At 47.4% G+C, this 17,027-nt stretch overlaps 1 protein-coding gene across 1 annotated transcript; it reads right to left on the bottom strand.

Moving 5' to 3' along the window:
* Window positions 1–693: 693 nt before the first annotated feature.
* CNIH4 (cornichon family AMPA receptor auxiliary protein 4) lies at window positions 694–13,354 on the bottom strand. Its single transcript, XM_040430569.1, has 5 exons — window positions 13,221–13,354; window positions 10,738–10,806; window positions 4,646–4,758; window positions 2,828–2,968; window positions 694–1,572 (listed from the first exon to the last, which is right to left on the bottom strand). Exons 1-5 carry the CDS (start codon window positions 13,287–13,289, stop codon window positions 1,545–1,547), a joined length of 420 nt encoding a protein of 139 aa, XP_040286503.1. The 5' UTR covers window positions 13,290–13,354; the 3' UTR covers window positions 694–1,544.
* Between the last annotated feature and the right edge of the window lie 3,673 nt (window positions 13,355–17,027).

Genomic DNA, 17,027 nt, shown 5'->3' on the forward strand with positions numbered 1-17,027 from the left:
GTGGGGTCACTGTGTAAAGGCTTTAGTGCTCAGTCCAACACTCCCTAATTGAAAGCACAGGGCTTATTTTTGGCGATTGGTGGGCTGTATCCTTTGACAAGCAAAATTGTGAATTCAGCTCTGAAGTATAACAAAGGATCAGCACATTTTTATTGCCCCTAATAGCCAAAACCACTAACGCTTTTAATTAGGATCCGTCAAAAATGGAAGCAGTAGAGTGAACACCAGGATCCTCTGCACGCCGCAGCATTAGTCTTCCTTTACAGTGGTTGTCCTGAAATTTAAGAATTATCCCCGTATTCGCAGGATAACAAGTGTCTGATCAGCTGGATAAGCTTAAGGTGACGTTCACATGACCGGAATTTTGGCACGAACAGCCACGCCAAAATTCTGCGTCCTTTCAGCTTCCCATACATCTCAATGGCAGGCAGCGCTGAGGATCACGTATTTTGGGCTTCTAACCGTGGCCATAAGCCGCTGCTCCGCGATCCTCAGTGCTGCCTCCCATTGAGATGTATGGGAGGCTGAAAGGACTCCGCTGCCAGCAGGTTTTCAGTGCGGAAATTGCAGGAATTTTTTTTATAAATAAAAATCAGTTCAAAACAGAAGTTTCTGCAGCAAATCTCCCAGGTTGTGAACATACCCCAATGGTGGGGTCCGCTCAGAAAATATTGATCACTCGACACACTGAAATGCAGGTCCCACGGACAGATCAACTTTAATGGAAAGCAACGATCGTAAAGTACAAATTCACCCTAAGAACCCCGAAAACTACCAACATCATCCTCTCCAAAGAAAAGTAGTTTACAAAGTGCAGCATTGCTCTATTGCTTTACCAGCCGTCCATAGTGCTCGCCAACTGGTGGCTCTCCAGCTGCTGCTGCAACGACTACAACTCTCAGTAAGCTCCGACAGCCTAAGGCATGCTGGGAGTTGCAGTTTTCCTGGAGAACGCCAGGTTGGACTAAAGCTGTGTAAACATCTCTGGGACCTTCATGTCACTTCCCAGCTAGTGCAGCCTAAAAACGGGACCCCCTCCCCCTGGATGCTGGTCATGTCTTTCAGTGCTCCAGATTAAAAATGGCGAGAACGGGAGACACAAGAGGCCATCATGGATATATATATATATATATATAAAAAAAAAAATACACAAAATGCAGAGGTCCAAAGCAACCAGTCACATCACGTCTCATATCCCGAGGAAATAAAAGCTGTACTACGATTGGTTACTTTGGGAAACAGCTCTCCCGCCCCCCCCTTTTTTTTTTTTAATTTGAGGCCCATTAAATTCTCACATCCCAAATCAGAGCCTGAAAAAAAACACAAGCGACTTGATTTTCTTTTCTTTTTTTTCTTTCCTTTTTTAAAATATTTTTATGTTAAAAAAATACAACAAAAAAAAATTATGGAGTTCAAATATGAAAAAAGGGAAAAAAAAAATACTCTGCACGAAACCACGTGCATCAATCTCCTCGTCTTTACTTGTTCCTTTTGGCTCCTCCCGCGTTTAAAAGGTCCGCTGCTTGTTGCCGTGCCGATGGATCTCAGTTGTTGATTAGGGCCAAAATCATACTGGAAAGACAAATAATGCAAGAGGGTGAACACTTCATGTCCAGCGGAGCAGGTTTACGCGGTCAGACGCGTCCATCACATACTGACAAAAGCAGGATCGGATCCCAGAAGAAGAAAGCAGAAAATGGATTTCTCCTGCTGGGATTCATGCCGTCGTCTAGCACCAAAAACCCCCCCACAACAAGCTGACATCTCCTAATTTCTGCAGCTCATTTTCACAATTAAGCTTTGCCGTGTAGACTGGGACAGAGTCATCTCGGCACTAGACGGTAGGATTTAGGCCATGTCCACGTGTGACTGAATAAGCTGCTGAATTTTTGTGCAGCACATCGGCAGTATTGTACAGTACCAGCAAACAGCGCGAGATTTTTAAGAAGCGTCATCCACACACTGCTTACAAAAAAACGTAGCGTAAATTGACCTGCCGTGCGGATTAGAGATCTGAAACACGTCAATTTATGCTGCAGATCTCACTGTTTGCAATGGACACTTTGCGGGGGTCACGTGACCGATTAGATGTGGATTTGTCGTCACCGATTTACGTGCAGTGGTGTACAGTACCAGCAAAGTGGATGAGAATCTCTGAATTTCATTTCTCCCTCCATTTACGGTTATAGGCATTCCCCCCAAAAAAATAGCCAAATGCACTCGCTCTGATGTTTTTGGAACGCCCATAGCAGTGAATGATGAGCACATCATGCACGGTGTGGTCTTCTACGTCAGTGTTTCCCAACCAATGTGCCTCCAGCTGTTGCAAAACTACAACTCCCAGCATGCCCGGACAGCCTTTGGCTGTGCAGGCATGCTGGGAGTTGTAGTTTTGCAACAGCTGGAGGCACACTGGTTGGGAAACACTATTCTACGTTTTGGAGTGGGTCCCAGAGGTGGGACCTGCAGCTGACATTGATGGCAGCAATGTATGAGAGGGGAACACCCCCTTTAATGACATCTTTACAGCTGGAGGTCTAGATAAGGCAGTTATACTATACACACAGATACGGCACTGGACGCAGCTCCCCTGCCCCGAGGGGCTGCTCTTCATCCCTTCCTGGAGACCATATTAGTCTACGGACACTCTTCTCTCCATTGACTCCCACTTCATAGCAGAAGCTATAAAGTCGACAAAAATAGGAAAAAAGAGCATGTCCAAAATATGGCTGCCCACGAGGCAAGCAGCTTTTAAAAATGATATATATATATATATATATAAAACTAATCATTAATACGCAAGACATCAGACGTGCAGACCACCGACCTGTACAGGTAGATAAAGAAACACAGTAGATGAAATCCCAGCTTGATCATGGCCTCTTTCATGTGAGACTTGAGTTGTCCCCGGTTGTGGATCTCAGTCGGATCAAAGACCCCCAAATTTCCACTTGGCACCATAATAAACCTGTATGAAAAAAAAGGAAGGGGTGACGGAAAAGCTTTTGTCAAAGTAGAAGCAAATCCACCTAATCCATGTTAACTTAGTTCGATACGGTCAAAATGCTGTGACGATTAACCCCCTAACGACGATGAAGAACGTGTGCATCACTGATCGCCAGTATACGTATATCAGGAGCCGAGCTCACTCCACATAGGGCAGGTGCTGAAACCCACCTGCATCAGCCGACAGACCCCACAGTCAATAGTAACGAGGCATCTAAACAGACATGAGAAGGGGGCTCACTGTCCCACCACTAGCACCTCCTGCCATCTTGCTGCGTCTGCCAGTAAAATCCCTAATGCACTTCAAAAAGGTCTGAAATACTAAAATGGCACTTTATCCCATGCAGCGAGTTTCCAAATGCAAGATAATTTTTCCATCCCAACCTCAAAAATTGTCCCGACTTTGGCTACTTTCACACTGGCGTCTTGGCTTTCCGTTTGCGAGATCCGTTCAGGGCTCTCACACGCGGTCCAAAACGGATCAGTTTTGCCCTAATGCATTCTGAATGGAAAAGGATCCGCTCAGAATGCCTCCGTTCCGTCTTCATTCCGCTTTGGAGGCTGCCTGCAGCTTTTTGGTGTCCGTCTGACGAAACGGAGCTAAACGGATGCGTCCTGACACACAATGCAAGTCAACGGGGACGGATCCGTTTTCTCTGACACAATAGAAAACAGATCCGTTCTCCATTGACTTTCAATGGTGTTCAAGACGGATCCGTTCTAAACAGATGCAGACTGTTGTATCTAAACGGATCCGTCTGTGCAGATCCATGACGGATACGCCCCAAACGCGAGTGTAAAAGTAGCCTTATATGTGCCGCCAATAAAACTAAGGGCCCTTGCACACGACCGTATGCCCTCCGAGACAAACAAACAGTCTGTGAGCGGCCATATGTCCCGGACTGGCATTGATCGTGCGCACGGAAGTACACGGCATCATAGATTGCAATAACGCTGTGCACGTCGGGCCGCCCAAATGATCTTATGAGTGCGGGACAATAGCCCCGCGGGCGGCCCAACGTGCACAGCGTCATTGCAATCTATGATGCCGTGTACTTCTGTGCGCACGATCAATGCCGCTCACGGACCGCATGTCTCAGAGGACATAGTCGAGTGTAAGGGCCCTAGATCTTACTCTACATCACTGCATGGACAGAAATAAGAGTCAAAAAAGGCTGACAAAAAATAAAAGAAATTGATATATTCACTTTTTAACCCCTCCAGCCCCTGCGATTTTCCATTTCTCGCATTGTCATCTTTTAAACCATGCCTTCCTGGAGCCATAAGGGTGTGAGGGTTTGATCTTTGCAGGACAAGCTGTACTTTCTAATGGCACCATTTAATATTGGAAAGGATGTAGTGGGAAGATGGGGGAAAAAAAAGTTCCAAAAGTGGTGGAAGAACCGCACAGTTTTTAGGGTTGTGTTTTTACGGCCTTCTCTGTGCAGTAAAACTGACCTGTTACTTTCATTCACCGGGTCGGTACGATTAAAGTGATGCCCTATCAGACTGATGTTCCTCCCTATCATGCTCTGGCGGTGTTATGGAGGGGGGGGGGGATTTGGCGCAGTGTATCAGAAAAATAAAATGTAAGGCTATAGTCATAGGGCTGACCATCTGAACACAGTAGATAACTCACCGGTAGATGTTCCACACCGCTACAGGTAGATTCAGGAGGAAGATGAACCAGTGCAAGGACACGAGCATTAATACAGACACCAACGTGTGACCGATGAGCTCCGGCACCACCCACTGCAGGGACAAGAGGGGCAATGTGAATGCGACACAGGAATAAAAAACAGAAAAACACATGCCACCATTCCCTAACAAAGACAAACTCCCTTTGCTCCCCACTGGCCACAAACTGGTGGAAAAACTACTACTACTATTCTTGTCTTAAAACTTAAAGGGGTTTTCCAGGATTTTCAGACTGAGGGCCTATCCACAGGTTAGGTCATCAGTATGAGATCGGCGGGGGTCAGACGTCTGAGGCAGCCGTAGCACTCAGCGGCGCTCCAGGGAGTGCCGCAGCCGCCCCGCGGCTTACCAGGCACAGCGCCGTACATTGTATAGGGGCAGGGCTCCAGATGGCGACCAAAATGGTCGCCAATGCGCCTTAAAATTTGCAGATGGCGACAAGACTTTTTATAGTCTTGTCGCCATTTGCGACCTTACCGCCACGATCCTGCGCAGCCTAAGTTCAGTAGCACACGGCACAGTGGAGAAGGAAGGAGTCCCTCCCTCTCCACTGTGACGCGGCCGCCACTACCACCAATGGGGATATAGCAGGGAGGAGGAGGGGAGGAGCTGTCGCCACTGCGCCACCAATGAATGTAAAACATAAGTGTCTGCAGCGGTATCACAGACCCGGCACCCGGCCTCAATAACAGGGCAGGCGATCCGCGGCCATTAACCCCTCAGGTGCCACAGATCGCATGCCCTGTTATTGAGGCCGGGTGCCGGGTCTGTGATACCGCTGCAGACAATTGTATGAAAGAGGACCTTTCGTGGGTCCAAAGAATATGAACTTATCAGCAGGCTGCATAGAGCGGCGCCCAGGGATCTAAGTGCACTTACTATTATTCCTGGGCGCCGCTCCGTTCGTCCTCTGTGGCCCCCGGTATTTTCAGCATTCAGAGCAAGGAGGAGGAGACGCCAGTGTCTCTCTGTCTCCATAACAGCAGCGCTGTCCAATCACAGCGCAGAGCTCAGAGCCAGGGAGAGAAAAAACCTCCCTGGCTCTGAGCTGTGATTGGACAGCGCTGCTGTCAGGGAGAAGGAGACACACTGGCGTCTCCTCCTCCTTGCTCTGAATGCTGAAAATACCGGGGGCCACAGAGGACGAACGGAGCGGCGCCCAGGAATAATAGTAAGTGCACTTAGATCCCTGGGTGCCGCTCTATGCAGCCTGCTATTAAGTTCATATTCTATGGACCCACCAAAGGTCCTCTTTTTAATTACATTCATTGGTGGCGCAGTGCTCCCCCCCCCAAAGCCCCCCCCCCCCCCCCATTATCACTGGCCACAAGTCGTCGTCGTCGCCCCCCCCCCCCTTCATTGTTATATGGTGGCCACATGGTCCCATCCCCTCCAGTGGTGGCAGTGGCAGATTACACTGCTGGGGCTCAGATCGTTACCATGGCAGCCAGGACGCTACTGAAGCCCTGGCTGCCATGTTCAGCTCCCTGCTGCTGTGTGCACAGAGCACAGGGCAGCAGGGAGAGTGTGAGCTCCTATTCACCCTGATAGATCTCTATCAGGGTGAATAGCACAAGGGAAGAAAAGATCCAGGTTCTAGTCCCTAAGGGAAGAAATGGTTATTAAATAAAAAGTTTAAAAAAAAACACCAAAATACTAAAAGTTTAAAAGGCCCCCTTCCCAGTTTTACATATAAAATTTACAAACAATAAAGAATAAACATATTACATATCGCCATGTCCCAAAAAATGTGAGCTATTAAAATATTAAAAAATATTCCCGCCCGGTGAAGGCAGTAACAGAAAAAAAAAACTCTAAACCACTCAATTCGCCATTTTTAGTCACCTTGTCCCCCAGAAGATGTCCCTGGATGTGAGAGGCATGTGGTGCTGTTTTCTCCTATATGTAGTGCTGGCTCACTGTCACCTGCGTCTCATCTTCTCAAAGTCCTTTTTTTTAAATTATATGCATTTTAAATTTGGCGACTAAAAAATTTAATTTGGCTCCTGGTAATTTTTTTTTTGTCTGGAGCACTGAGGGGTTGTGCTCGGTATTGCAGCTCAGCCCATCTGTCACATGTCCTACTCTTGTGCATTTTGCAGATAAGGATAGGCATTGACACCAAGGATGAGCGAATAGACTTCGGATGAAACATCCGAAATTGATTCGCATAAAACCTTGTTCCAATACTGTACGGAGTGAGCGCTCCGTACAGTATTAGAATGTATTGGCTCCGATGAGCCAAAGATATTGCTTCGCCAAGCCTCGCAAGACTTCGCGTAATAACTTCATAACATTTTTTTTTACTGTAAAAAAACATTTCCTGAACTCTGGTTCGGTTCCAAGGTACCACTTACAGTACAAATTTATGAAGTTATTACCCGAAGTCTCACGAGACTTCGCGAAGCAATAACTTCGGCTCATCCGAGCTCCTGCTCCGTACAGTATTGGAACGAAGTTTTATGCGAATCGACTTCGGATGTTTCATCTGAAGTCGATTCGCTCATCCCTAATTGTTACAATGGATCCGCAAAAAAAAATAAAAAAAATCATGGATGCAACTCAGACGTCATCCGTATTTTTTGGGGATCTGCATTTTGCAGACCACAAAATATATACGTCATGCGAAGGAGGCCTAAACATGGGGGGGATGTATTTATAAGAACAGCCGCTCATCTGGCGCATTCAGTGAGATCAATGTGTGAAGCCGGTGAGCTGAAGACGCTGTGCTCCAGGGATCAGAAACCTCCGGCACTCCAGCTGTGGTGAAACTACGCCCCCCAACATGCACACTTGCTTGGCTGTTCTCGGAACTCCCACAGACGTTAAGGAAGCATGCTGGGAGCTGTAGTTTCACAACAGCTGGAGCGGAGGAGGTTGCTGACGGTTACGCAGGACATGTGTGGTGTAGTGCAGATGGAGGTCACATACCGAAGCTGGTGAAGCTCTAGGCATCAGCGCCAGATTAACAATCCGTAGAGCTCAGGGGCGCACCTCGCCTTCCTACTGCAAAACCTAGTCAGGAAACAGTCGGTTGTGACCGCGCCGCCCGAGACCTGGTGCAAGAGATCACTCTGACGTCATCGTGACCTCTTACGCCATTCTACTGCCTCATAAGCTTTGGGCCGAGACTGCCTCCCCCATAGGACGTAGGTCGGATGCCGGCTGAGGAGAGATGCTCATCTCGCCTCATGGCAGATGCTGCCCTGACCGCGCCGATTGGGACTTTAAAACAACCAGTAAGGGTCCATTCACACGTCCGCAACTGTTTTGCGGATCAGCAAAACACAGACACCTGCCATGTGCGTTCCGAATTTTGCGGACCGTGCATGGCCGGCACTAGGATAGAAATGCCCTTTCTTGTTTGTGGCCGCGGACAAGAGTAGGACGAGCTCAATTTTTTTGCGGGGCCGAGGAACGGAAGTGCAGATGCGGACAGGCCCCAATGAAATGAATGGGTCCGCACCTGTTCCACAAAATTGCGGACCCATTATGTAGGTGTGTAAATGGACCCTTAAGCTGCTGAATGCAGAACCCAGCAACCAGTATATATCTGCAGAGGCCAAAAGAGACAACCTGTGACAGAAAGGACAGATCGTGAAAGAAAACCCACTGAAGAAGATTGAAAAACCAGGAGGTTTGAATGGAGTAAGAGCAGAACTCGGGACACTGGGATTTGGGGGGGGGGGGGGGGGGAGAGGAGAAGAAGGAGTAACCAACTACCCCGACAGGCACCTTCCGAATGGAAGAGGCCAAACAAGATTTTCCAGCCGCATTTGAGTCACTTATGAACCCAGCCTAAAAGGATTGAGACGGTCTAGACCACGGGGAAGAACGTACCCTCCATTGGGGTGAATTGTCGGCAAGAACCAGCCCCACTGACGAACGATATGAAACAGAAACATGGAAGGAAGGAAAGTCCAGTGGGAACACCGGGGAGAACGGATACTGTATGGGACCCCGCTTGCAATGCCGGCTTCCGATGCTGGATGGACGTGGCCTCTAACAAGGGCTCAACTAGACTGGGGCCCATTCACACCACCGTATGTTGTTTGCGGTCTGCAAAATGCAGATACATTGTTCCGCAAAAAAAATCTAAAGACTATTCCTTGATACTTCCACATCTGTTTTGCATGTCTGCAAAATGCGGAAGGTATGTTTCTGTGTGTCTTCCGTTTTTTTTTTTGCAGATCCTCAAAAAATATGGAAAGTATCATTTTTAATAAAGATTCAAAAGGTGACATTAAAGTTTGAAGACACGGATTGTCAAGACACAGAACGCCTTCTGTGCGGAATGCTCATTTCTGCTGAACCATAGACTTGAATGGGGCTGCATTTTGCAGACACGTATAGGACAAGTTCTCTCTTTTTGGCCTCGTGCCCACGACCGTGCCGTTTTTTATGCGGTCCGCAAACCGTGGATCCGCAAAAAACGGAAGGCATCCGTGTTGCCTTCCACAATTTGTGTAACGGAACGGGCGCCGGCAATATAAATGCCTATTCTTGTCCGCAAAGCGCAGACAAAAATAGGACATGTTATATTTTTTTTTAGCGGGGCCACGGATGCGGACAGCACACGAATGGGTCCGCATCCGAGCCGCCAAAACGGCAGCTCGGATGCGGACCCAAACAACGGTTGTGTGCATGAGGCCTTACGTGGACATATGGAAGTGGATAGCACACTGTGTGCTATGCGTGGATTTTGGGGTCCCATAGAAATGAATTGGACTGCAAGGTTGTGTGAATAGCCCCCAATACTACTGAGTGAAACAATACACGCTTGACCAGTAAAGTGAAGAATCGAGATGGTGACAAACTATAGCTCCTTCGATGGGGGGGGGGTCTGCTGATATAGGTAAGGACTGGCAGATACTGCCTGAAGAGAACTGAGAATGCTCTTTGGGGTTCAAGGTCATGTTAAATGGATTGGCGGGGGTCCCAGCGGTAGGACCCCCGCGAATCTAATAGTCCTGTCGACAGGGGGATAAGCTCACAGAACCGGAATACCTATTTTAACTTTTAAGACTAAGGATCACGAGAAAAATTAAATGGGACTTTCCAGCCTTTTGACCAAAAGTTAAAGGTTCCCACTAGGGATCTCATGTGCAGAACTACCACAACGCCTAGCACATGGACGGTGGGAGTTGTAGTTTCACAACAGCAGCCACCGATTGAGCGCCAGTGTTCTATCCTAACACGGGCCGTCTCTCTTAAAGTGATGTACCCATATCATACAGTGCAACCATCTTATGACTGATAAGGGGTCAGACCTTTGGGACCCCCACCAATCCAGAGAATCATGGGGCCACAGCTGGTCACAAAGGAAAATGGGTCATTACAATAAATGTTCCTGGTCAGGCGATGGCCGCCACAGGAGCAAGACTCCTTAAAGTAGTTATCAGAGCGCCGATTTGCAAGGACCCATTACCTCCTGTGTGACCTGTGCTGTGGCCCCTGTCCATGCGCTGGGCAGCAGCGACATTGGGGTACACGGAACATGACCGGTGACCGGCTGCAGCCTTCTACACAAACAGCAACTCCATGCATTCAGCATGTTCTAACAATTCTGGAGCATGTATTCTTCCATGTTACGCTGTTCCTCTACTATTCCTACTACTAGAAGTTGCCTAATGAATTACCAGCAGTTTGCAATGAATTTGCTGTTACCAGTCAGGGGTATGTCCATTCCCAGTCTGACACTATCAAATCAGTGCTGCTAGTGTCAGACGGTGCAGGGACACCCCCTTCCCCAACTGGTAACAGCCATCTGGACCTCTGTTGCAAACTGTCAGTAAATCACTCGTAACTTCTAGTTGGAATAGTAGAGGGATGGCACATCATAGAGTTATGAGAATAGATGCTCTAGAATGGTTATTACATGGGGAATGCAGGGAGTTAGTAAAACCGACATGTCAGGAGAGGTGAGAGGTCCTCTTTATGATGTTTTCTGGTCTGGTCATTAACAAGTTAAACATGGGGTCATCTCCCAGATAAAAGGATGAAGAAGAATAAGAAGAAGATCACCCGACAAACCTTATTCAGCTTGGAGCAGCAGGAGCGGGCGTTGATGTAGTCACATTCTAAGTCGGAGAGCGTGATTATCTGGCGCCCAGCGATAAGGACGATATTATATGGCATCAGGTATGACGGAAACCTCCGAACGTGCAAAGTACAGACACACGGGACACGCCGGACGTCACCGTCATAATAGAGGAGCTCAATCACTGCAGCGAGATATACAGACCAGTGATGGCCAGATCGCAGTGTTCGCCTGCGAACACATGCGGGCTGCCATCTTAAATCACAAGTCCGCCAATGCACAGGTAAGCCCTTACCTGCGCCGCGAGCGGTCTGAAACAAATGCGGTCACCGGGAGCAGGCAGTTCCGAGAACAGCCCGATGAAGGCCCCCCGGCGGCTGTTCTCGGAACTGCCTGCTCCCGGTGACCGCATTTGTTTCAGACCGGCTCGCGGCACAGGTAAGGGCTTACCTGTGCATTGCCGGACTTGTGATTTAAAATGGCAGCCCGCATGTGTTCGCAGGCGAACACTGCGAACTGGCCATCACTGATACAGACCACAGAGAGTCAAACCAAGGAGCAACATCAGTCATGTAATGTCCCCAAATATACTGTGATCAGCCTTAGAGGATCTGTCAGCTCTCCTGTGTGGTGTAGTATAGAGGATCTGTCAGCTCTCCTGTGCGGTGTAGTATAGAGGATCTGTCGGCTCTCCTGTGTGGTGTAGTATAGAGGATCTGTCAGCTCTCCTGTGTGGTGTAGTATAGAGGATCTGTCAGCTCTCCTGTGTGGTGTAGTATAGAGGATCTGTCAGCTCTCCTGTGTGGTGTAGTATAGAGGATCTGTCAGCTCTGCTGTGCGGTGTAGTATAGAGGATCTGTCAGCTCTGCTGTGCGGTGTAGTATAGAGGATCTGTCAGCTCTGCTGTGCGGTGTAGTATAGAGGATCTGTCAGCTCTCCTGTGTGGTGTAGTATAGAGGATCTGTCAGCTCTGCTGTGTGGTGTAGTATATAGGATCTGTCGGCTCTGCTGTGTGGTGTAGTATAGAGGATCTGTCAGCACTGCTCTCCTGTGTGGTGTAGTATAGAGGATCTGTCAGCTCTGCTGTGTGGTGTAGTATAGAGGATCTGTCAGCTCTGCTGTGTGGTGTAGTATAGAGGATCTGTCGGCTCTCCTGTGTGGTGTAGTATAGAGGATCTGTCAGCTCTCCTGTGTGGTGTAGTATAGAGGATCTGTCAGCTCTCCTGTGTGGTGTAGTATAGAGGATCTGTCAGCTCTCCTGTGTGGTGTAGTATAGAGGATCTGTCAGCTCTCCTGTGTGGTGTAGTATAGAGGATCTGTCAGCTCTGCTGTGTGGTGTAGTATAGAGGATCTGTCAGCTCTCCTGTGTGGTGTAGTATAGAGGATCTGTCGGCTCTCCTGTGTGGTGTAGTATAGAGGATCTGTCAGCTCTCCTGTGTGGTGTAGTATAGAGGATCTGTCAGCTCTGCTGTGTAGTGCAATGCACTGGAAACATAGATTGTAATTATATACATTGCAGTCTATGGGAGAAACAATCAGACTATTGAATGTTAAAGTCCCCTTAGTGGGGAAAGAAAAAATATAATAATAATAATAATAATAATAATTATTATTATTTTTTTCCTCCTCAATATTTTTTTTCTCCTCAATATTAAAATAAAAAAAATAAAAAATAATCATTAAAATATAAAAGATATTTATGCTATGACAGTGAAACATTTTTTACATTGCCTCTCAGGGAAAAATAAATAAAAAAGGGATGTAAAAGTCCTTCACGCTGCAAAATGAAATAAATAATTAAAAAAAAAAGTTAAGGCGGTAAGAATATGGCGAGGCAAAGAAAAATGTTTTTCTTTCAAATGATTTTTTTTTTTAAGTATTAAAATTCATGAAAAACTATAAATATGACTTTGCTCCCTTTATTCTTCGTCCCCAACACCCCCTCGTTTACGCTCAGTCTCGTGAACGCTTTTCGTATGGTCATGTGATCTAGACCGATCCAACTTTGTGGTTCTTGTGCTCGTGACTGTATGAATTACTGCCGCTACTTATTAGAGCTGGAAGACAACAAATATATATATTTTTTTTAAAGTACCGCTGTGATCGTAGTGACGCGGAAAAATTAGGAGGAGAACAGGCCAATTTTACCGCACAGGAAACACCATGCCAACAAAACCCATAAACCTGTGGCGGGATCACTTTTTCCAATTCCGCCCATTTGGATTATTTTCCTGCTTCCCGCTACATCTTATACAATATTAGAAAGCCCTCACACTCTGTGTGTATGGAAAAATAAGAAAGTTATGGCTCCAGGGGGGAAACGAAAACGCAAAAACTAAAAAAAATGTCTTGGTCCTTAATGGGTTAAGCATTACTTGGGTGACACCAGAGCCCTCACACCTGTGGGCAGGATCCACCCCTTACAATGCCAACCTCGCTGTACCCCCCCCGAACACCACACACAGATGAAGGATACAAAGTACACCGCCAGGAAGATGAGGGCGCAGCAATCAATCAGGGAGAAGATGAACAGAGCGGCCTCCATTTTGCCGCCACCGCCGCCTGCGCCGACCTTTCACTAATGACCAATCCGCCGCGCCCCTGGGCGGAACACGTGACACCCAGCCGGAACACGTGACACCCAGCCCGCCGCGCTGCGCGCTGGGAGACGTAGTCTTTATGCGATAATGAAAAGCCTTATATGGCATGACGCTATGAACCACGGGAACTGTAGTCCCTTTTGTATCACGTGAACAAAACAAAAACAAAAACAAAAAAAAGGTAATTTGTGCGGATAAACGATGCTGCGTTCCAGGACCTTACTGACGTCATGGTCACGTGACCAGATGCTGACTAAGGCGCGATGGAATGTTACGATCATGTGATCGTTACGTCATCAAGGTCCTTTCGCGTCGTTGGGGGGGGGGGGATCACACATGACCCAGATTTTTAACGTTGTGACTGACTGCCCATACTGTGGGCGCATTAGGTGACAGTGTTTGATAATGTAGTGTGAGCATTACCCCTCCCCCCAATCTGTAGTGTCATCCCTTACACAAAAGCGCTGCCCTTCACAGTGATAGCCTTTCATGGTAACACTATAGCTATTTGCAGCCACCACTAGGGGGCGCTCACTGCACACAGATCCATACAGCTTCTATAGAAGTCAATGGGAGCCCTATGGATTCTGTAACACAAGCAGCAATGGAGAGTCCAACAGCAAATCCAAAATGGCGTCTCCCAGGATGATGACCAGTCGTCGGCCGCTTTCTGCCGCGCACTGACGAGTATTGGTATATGGAATATTAAAACATAAGTACATGCGCCAAATCCACACCTGGCGGACACTTTCAGCTACTGTGAAGTAGAGGATGCGGCCATGTATGCAAATCATGTGACCGCTGCCATTATGGCTGCCGCGGTCTGTGTATACACCCTTGGGCAGCGAGGGGGCCGCTATGCAAATGCTGGTAGCACCAAAAGCCCATTTTAGCATTTATGTCAGTGTATGGCATTTCAAAACTTTAAAGGGGTTCTCTGGGATTTTCATATTGGTGGCCTGTCCTCAGATTTGTTGGGGGTCCGACGCCCGGGACCTCCACCGATCAGCTGTTTGAAGAGGCTGCGGCACTTGGGGGCATATCGCTAGCACCCGCACCTATACCGAGAACAGAGCCCTAAATGTGGTGGAGGGCACACTGCGAATGTGCAGCCGCCATCCATTCATTTCTATGAGGTCACCGAAAATAGCCAAGCGCTGGCTCAGCTATTGCCGTCAGGCCTATAGAAGTGAATGGGAGCGGGGGGCGGTCATGCGCGGTGCGCTCCCGTTCACTTCTATGGGGAGAGCGCTGGGTGGTGGCCGGACCTGAGGAAGCCCAGGATCCTCGCTCCGTTCTCGATATAGGTGCGGGTTCCAGCGGTGAGACCCGCACCTATCAGACAATGGGGACATATCCAAGCGATATGCCAGGCATGGCCAACCTGAGGCCCTCCAGCTGTTGTAAAACTACAACTCCCACCATGCCCTGCTGCAGGCTGATAGCTGTAGGCAGTCTGAGCATGCTGGGAGTTGTAGTTTTGTAACAGCTGGAGAGCCTCAGGTTGGCAATGCCTGCGATATGCCCTTCATTTTCTTAGATTGAAATACCCCTTTAAGTGAGCGCCACAGCTCACCAAGCACAGCGCCGAACATTATATAGTGGAGGTATTTGGTATTGCAGCTCCGCCTCATTCACTAGGCCATGTGACCAATGATCGTGACATCACTGGCAGAGCTGTCTTTAAAGGGAACCTGTCGCCTGGATTTTGGGTATAGAGCTGAGGACATGGGTTGCTAGATGGCCGCTAGCACATCCGCAATACCCAGTCCCCATAGCTCTGTGTGCTTTTATCGTGTAAAAAAAAAGATTTGATACATATGCAAATTAACATGAGATGACTCCTGTACGTGAGATGAGTCAGGGACAGGACTCATCTCAGGTGAATTTACATATGTATCAAATTGTTTTTTTTACACAATAAAAGCACACAGAGCTATGGGGACTGGGTATTGCGGATGTGCTAGCGGCCATCTAACAGCCCATGTCCCCAGCTCTATACACAAAATCCTGGTGACAGGTTCCCTTTATTATTGATTGGACCCTGGGCAAGCATTTACTTGGGCCCCCTGGATCCCGCCCAGCATGCAGTCACGCCCTCCACCACACACCTGGTAGAGTAGTAAACTTTAGTAATGATGAGCGGCCCCTAGACGTGTTCCTTGGCAGTAATGTAAATACTGGGGTTTTCTCTGAAACGCTTGCTGGAGAGACCAACTATAGTCACCAGAACTACGACGTTTAGCTGTTGTGGTTCTGGTGACTAGAGTGTCCCTTAATATAGAGGGGAAAAGAATCAGCACAAAAGTATCAAATAAAATGGCTGCATCATTATTCTAGAAATTAAAAAAGCACAACCTCTGACACAAATATATAGTATTTTGCAGATTTTTTTACAATGTGCAGATAGCACTGTACTATTAACCCCTCCATCCACCCTACATACAGGGTGATACAGCGCACATACCTCTTACATCCAGTGACGTCTCTTTGATGTACAGTTGCAAGAAAAAGTATGTGAACCCTTTGGAATTAGATGGATTTCTGCACAAATTGGTCATAAAATGTGATCTGATCTTCATCTAAGTCACAACAATAGACAATCACAGTCTGCTTAAACTAATAACACACAAAGAATTAAATGTTACCGTGTTTTTATTGAACACACCATGTAAACATTCCCAGTGCAGGTGGAAAAAGTATGTGAACCCTTGGATTTAATAACTGGTTGAACATCCTTTGGCAGCAATAACTTCAACCAAACGTTTCCTGTAGTTGCGGATCAGACGTGCACAACGGTCAGGAGTAATTCTTGGCCATTCCTCTTTACAGAACTGTTCCAGTTCAGCAATATTCTTGGGATGTCTGGTGTGAATCGCTTTCTTGAGGTCATGCCACAGCATCTCAAATGGGTTGAGGTCAGGACTCTGACTGGGCCACTCCACAAGGTGTATTTTCTTCTGTTTAAGCCATTCTGTTGTTGATTTACTTCTATGCTTTGGGTCGTTGTCCTGTTGCAACACCCATCTTCTGTTGAGCTTCAGCTGGTGGACAGATGGCCTTAAGTTCTCCTGCAAAATGTCTTGATAAACTTGGGAATTCATTTCTCCTTCGATGATAGCAATCCGTCCAGGACCTGATGCAGCAAAGCAGCCCCAAACCATGATGCCCCCACCACCATACTTCACAGGTGGGATGAGGTTTTGATGTTGGTGTGCTGTGCCTCTTTCTCCACACATAGTGTTGTGTGTTTCTTCCAAACAACTCCACTTTGGTTTCATCTGTCCACAGAATATTTTGCCAGTTCTGCTGTGGAACATCCAGGTGATCTTGTGCAAACTGTAAACGTGCAGCAATGTTTTTTTTGGACAGCAGTGGCTTCTTCTGTGGTATCCTCCCATGAAATCCATTCTTGTTTAGTGTTTTACGTATCGTAGCATATGCCAGAGACTTTTGTAAGTCTTTAGCTGACACTCTAGGATTCTTCTCCACCTCATTGAGCAGTCTGCGCTGTGCTCTTGCAGTCATCTTTACAGGACGGCCACTCCTAGGGAGAGTAGCAGCAGTGCTGAACTTTCTCCATTTATAGACAATTTGTCTTACCGTGGACTGATGAACAGCAAGGCTTTTGGAGATACTTTTATAACCCTTTCTATCTTTATGCAAGTCAACAATTCTTAATC

The sequence above is a fragment of the Bufo bufo genome, chromosome 4, assembly GCF_905171765.1.
Source record: "Bufo bufo chromosome 4, aBufBuf1.1, whole genome shotgun sequence".
NCBI classification, from domain to species: Eukaryota; Metazoa; Chordata; class Amphibia; order Anura; family Bufonidae; genus Bufo; species Bufo bufo.

Excerpts from the sequence above, each read along its gene's own strand:
- CNIH4 (XM_040430569.1), bottom strand. The coding sequence starts at position 13,289 with ATGGAGGCCGCTCTGTTCATCTTCTCCCTGATTGATTGCTGCGCCCTC. Across the intron at positions 2,969-4,645 it reads GCGGTGTGGAACATCTACCG|GTTTATTATGGTGCCAAGTG; the intron begins GTGAGTTATCTA and ends TTTTTCATACAG. Across the intron at positions 1,573-2,827 it reads TTCTTTATCTACCTGTACAG|TATGATTTTGGCCCTAATCA; the intron begins GTCGGTGGTCTG and ends TTGTCTTTCCAG.